This window comes from Oryza sativa, chromosome 6 (genome assembly GCF_034140825.1).
Source record: "Oryza sativa Japonica Group chromosome 6, ASM3414082v1".
NCBI lineage: Eukaryota > Viridiplantae > Streptophyta > Magnoliopsida > Poales > Poaceae > Oryza > Oryza sativa.
This window is the reverse complement of record NC_089040.1, coordinates 3,099,352-3,104,801: the sequence shown is the minus strand read 5'-3', so window position 1 is coordinate 3,104,801 and position 5,450 is coordinate 3,099,352. Positions and strand designations below refer to the sequence as shown.

General features: G+C 37.4%; 1 protein-coding gene across 1 annotated transcript; it reads right to left on the bottom strand.

Annotated features, from left to right (window-relative positions):
- Window positions 1–2,100: 2,100 nt before the first annotated feature.
- On the bottom strand, window positions 2,101–4,549 carry LOC4340185 (protein HEADING DATE 3A-like). The gene is made up of 4 exons (NM_001421189.1): window positions 4,191–4,549; window positions 3,967–4,028; window positions 3,793–3,833; window positions 2,101–2,485 (listed from the first exon to the last, which is right to left on the bottom strand). Exons 1-4 carry the CDS (start codon window positions 4,395–4,397, stop codon window positions 2,256–2,258), a joined length of 540 nt encoding a protein of 179 aa, NP_001408118.1. The 5' UTR covers window positions 4,398–4,549; the 3' UTR covers window positions 2,101–2,255.
- Between the last annotated feature and the right edge of the window lie 901 nt (window positions 4,550–5,450).

Genomic DNA, 5,450 nt, shown 5'->3' with positions numbered 1-5,450 from the left:
GCGTACAATCGAACGATTGATGGACCTTCAATTCAGCCGTTTGTCTGATTCTGATGCCCCTAGCTACCTAGCTAGTTACTAATTAAAGTGATGATTACATATTGATCTAAAAATTACTACTCCCTCTATTCTATATCTATTCTATATTATAAGTTTGTTTCGACTTTTTTCTAGTTAAATATTAATAAGTTTGACTAATTTGATCGAAAAAATTAGCAACATCCATCACATCAAATTAATTTTATTAGATATAACATTGAATATATTTTTATAATATTTTTGTTTTGTGTGAAAAATGCTACTACATTTTTCTATAAATTTGATCAAAATTTTAAAAAATTTAACTAGAAAAAAAAATCAAAACGTAGTTTCGTATTTATGACATAATTAATAGATCAACCTCAGCCATGCTTAATTAACTAAATAAGGTTGAGGCCATCTATTAATTAGTTGCAGTGGTCACACATTGCGATCAGTTACCACTACACATTTGCATTGATTATCAGGTACAAAGTACTACCTCCGTTTCATATTACAAATCCGTTTCATATTATAAAGAAAAATTTAGCAACACCTAAACTGTCAAACTAGTTTTATTAAGTATATCATTGAATATATTTTAATAATATATTTATTTTGTGTTAAAATTATTATTATATTTTTCTATAAACTTGGTCAAACTTAAAAATATTTAACTAAGAAAAAAGTCAAACGACTTATAATATGAAAAGAAGAATGACTTTTTTAAGTCAAACTTTGTCAAGTTTGACAACATCTAAAATATAAAATTATTTTTATTAATCTAATATTGAATATAGTTTGATAATATGTTTGTTTTATGTTGAAAATATTACTATATTTTTTTATAAATTTAGTTAAACTTAAAGAAGTTTGAGCAGTAATTGCTCAAAGATGCCAATTGTAGCTATACTACCTCCATTGTCAAAAAGATGAGGCGTAGAACACGTGTAGTCAAATAAAAAAAATCTGAAAATATTAAGTAATTAATATATAAATGCAAAAGTATCAGGATTTATTTAAAATGTGAAAATTATGAGTAGACACTTTCTTATGAAAAACTCTTTCTTGCATATAGACTATAGATCTATAGTATTTTAAATATTTTTGTAAAATATATTGTTTTGAAATATAATGATAAAACATGTGTGTATTGACGACTACTATCGATGTATACAATGTCAGAATAAAAAATAACAGAGACAATTATATCCCTGCAACAGCATTGGCTGAATGCCTGAATCTTCGACGATTGGGAGAGAAAAGGAGCTAGTATAGCTGCATCGATCACCCACTACCAATCGTGACGATCTCGATCGATGCTTTTGAACATATAACTCACCAATGGATGCTCGATCGATCATAGGAGAGTGGATTTTAAAGTTACAGATCTAGATATATATGCTTCTTTCACATACGACCAATCGTACGCGTTTTCTGACGATGAATTCTTCTACGCATGCATATGATCAATATCGATCCGTATCAGCTTTTCCAAAACATGGGTTCTGATTGATACTCCCTAGCTGTAGTCCCTTTCACCATCATATCATATCATCAGCACGTAGTACCTGTCCTTAAACTGGGCATATTCAGTGGGGGGCGAGATAGACAGTGAGATGGAAGCCTGAAAGAGACACTATATATGCCCAGCTGATAGATTCACATGTGATACACATTTGATATTAAGCACATCTCTACTTATATTTCATAGCAATTTCTTGCTACATCCAACATGTGCAGATCGATGTGCTACGTATAAGTACTGCTACACATATATGTTTACATTCTGCTGTATAGCTTGATCTAGGAGTAGCTAGCAGCCGCTGCATATGATACCAATATTGCATGCATATGCTGTATGTATCCTTGGATGCAAGAGCACGACTGCATCTCACATATACATGATGCATGGTTTAGTTAATTAGCTCCTTAAATCCAGTCTTATATACTTGCAGCTTATTGCACACTTCACTATATATATATATATATATATATATATATATATATATATATATATATATATATATATATATATATATATATATATATATATATAGAGCAAAGCTAGCTTCATGAGAGACCTTAGCCTTGCTCAGCTATTTAATTGCATAATTAATTACACCATCATATATATGTTGTGTGTCGAGAATCATTTCAATTGTCTGAACCTGCAATGTATAGCATGCTGGATGATGATAGTGAGCATGCAGCAGATCGATCGGGATCATCGTTAGCTAGGGGTAGACCCTCCTGCCGCCGGAGCCTGCCTCGCGCTGGCAGTTGAAGTAGACGGCGGCGACCGGCGAGCCGAGGTTGTAGAGCTCGGCGAAGTCCTTGGTGTTGAAGTTCTGACGCCACCCGGGCGCGTACACTGTCTGACGCCCCAGCTGCTGGAACAGCACGAACACCAGCCGGTGGATCCCCATGGTTGGCCTTGGGCTCTCGTAGCACATCACCTCTTGCCCTGCAAAAAACCATGGACAGATTCAGATTAACATGAGCATGTGCAACAGCTAGCTACTACACATACAACTGTGGTAGTGGTGGTGGAGATCGAAAAAATTGATTGGAACACATGAAGAAGAAATGTTCTAAAAAAGACACATGAAGAAACATGACTTTACAGTAAAATTTACTAGCAATATACTCCCCTCGTTTCTAAATATTTGACGATCATTCTTCTTATTCAAAAACTTTTATGAAATATGTAAAACTATATGTCTGCATAAAAATATATTTAACAATAAATCAAATGATAGGAAAAGAATTAATAATTACTTATTTTTTAATAAGACGAACGGTCAAACATGTTTAAAAAGTCAACAGCGTCAGATATTTAGAAACGGAGGGAGTATATATTGCAAATATAAACAAGGTTACTACTCCCTCTTTTTCATAATATGGTATGGTCAAACTTGGCATGTACGGTCTACAAAACTAATTTTTTATTTATAATTTCTAATATACTATAAAGTTTGTAGTAACAAAATTATAACCATATGAAAGTATATTGAAATATCAATCCAATAATATTATTTCTATCAAATAAAATTCAATTTATATTATACAAATCGTTAGTCAAATGTTTTGAAAGTTGAATCTTGAAATGAGTGTGCAACCTACATTATAGAATGGAGAGAGAGTATTGCTTTAGGAATTTGCCATGGAATTGAAAAGGACATTTTAATGATTTTGTGCTTTGTTCCCCATGGAATTCCCATCGAATCATCCCGTCACTATCTTGAGTGAGCTAGCCCTCCCGATCCGATCCCTTCAGTGTTGTGTTGGCGAATTAGAGTGTGGTGCCATCGATGGGGACATGGTATGTTGCAGAATCCAAGCCCAAGCCGACATATCATGGCAGCTGGCTGATCGAGGCGTGTGATCGTGGACTCACAGCGGCAAGTGATGGCGTGGATTGCTCGCGGTGTGGCTAACTGTGGTGCTGGTGGCACGACTAGCTGCAGGGTGCGTGGACTCATGGCGGTTGTCGGTGCCTCGTTGTGGTGGTGAACTTGTTAAAAATTATTTGGAGGAGCGTATCCTTCTCCAAATCACTTTTTTTTTTGTGGTGGTGAAGGATGATGGGGAATTAATGCGGCAAACTGGGGGCTCGCGAGTGAGGGAAAATGCTCAACAACTCACTGCCCCCTGCCCCCCCCCCCCCAAACAATAGTATGGAAAGACAATTTACCTCTGTTAGTTTTATACTGCAATGTATTTAAGTGGGAAATCAAATCAATCTAAACCATTTGATCGTTTAATACTGACCAAATGACGCTGCAGTAGTACCAGGAATATCAGTGACCAACCTGTGGACAAACAAATTAAGATGATCAACCCATCATGCAGTCAAGATGTGGTTATGTATGTAAATCAGCTAGCAGTGATTATTTTGATCATTGCATGAAAACAAGTGCGCTAGCTTAACATTAGTGTGCTTACCAATGTAGATACTCCCTAAGGTTAGGGTCACTTGGGCTTGGTGCATCTGGGTCTACCATCACCTTCAGGTACACACCACAAAAAACCATGACAAACATCAAATTAATGCATTTTAAAGTCATCTTGGGTTAAGTACCAAACAAATTTTTCTATAATATAATAATGAAAGAAAGTATAACTTCTGGTCTCTGCACCAACTACGACACATGGTAGAGCTCACATACAAGGGTGTAGAATGTCCTCATGTCATTGCCGCCGACCTCGACCCTAGGCTGGTGGGTGACCATGGACGGCTTGAGCTCGCAGCCATTGGACACGGTCTTGGAGCCATAGGTGACCTTGAGGTTGGTGCTCCGGACGAACGCGTCCAGCACATCACCCACAACCCTACCAACCACAAGAGGGTCCCTGTCCCTGCCACTTCCGGCCATCGATCTTGCAAAAAACCCTGAAGGTTTATAGTTTTGCTTACTAGCTGCAGCTGCTAGCTATTGCAGCAGCAGCAAGTTGCAGGGAGCAAATATACTGTGATAGAGGCAGCTATCTAGCTAGGTGATCTGCTAGCTGAACTGTGTGTGGTGCAGGGCTGCTGGATCGAGCTGTGGTTGAGAGTGAGATGGCCGCTTTATATAGGAGGGCAAGATGATGGCCATGCAAAATTACTATGTCCATGTCCATGTCCAACTTTCACTTTAATTTAGCTGCAGAAGAATAATATCATCTCTCTCTCTCTCTTAGCTCGGTCAGTGTACTGCATGCCGGCCGCTTTCTGCATCGTCTTCCTGTACGTGTGGACGAGGCGAGCTCGGTGGTCACGCATCGATGGCGCCCTAGCTAGAGCTAGCTAGTTACTCCTATTTCGCAAAGCTTTCTCTTTTGAGCTAGCTAGCTATCTAGCTAGCCGGCCAAGCTAGCTTGCAGCAGTCGACGTCGTAGTTGGAATTTACAGATAGATGCAGCAGCAGCTATAGCTAAGCGTAATCTAGCTACAGTACAGTTAGTTGCTATAGTAGTTTCAGTCTAGATCTTGCAGCTATATAGTTCCTCTTGTTCTTGTTGATGATGAAGTGAGGAGAGATGGGATATGATCGAGCATCATGCACGCACCCGGCAGAGACGGGCTCTCTTTTGCTGCCTCCAATCTGTAGGAATTCGATGTCGTCTTTCTAAATTAGCCAGTTTGACAGTTGATATAGCCTCCCATCATTTGTTTTTTTTTCTTATCAGTCGCAATCAAAATTTAAATTTTAAAACTACATTTTAGAGATTATCTTGAGATTTTTAATTTTATTGTAATTTATTTTCAGCATTGATTTTTAAATCGCTAAGAAGACACATGTATACAAGTTTTACTCATATTTGTTGCTAATTTGTTGGTTTTTCCGCAACTTATCAACCCGTAAAAAAATGAGGTTATATGTAGTACTCCCTCTGGTTTTCAGTAAGAGAATTTCTTTTATACTCCTAAAAGTTTAGCTAATCGC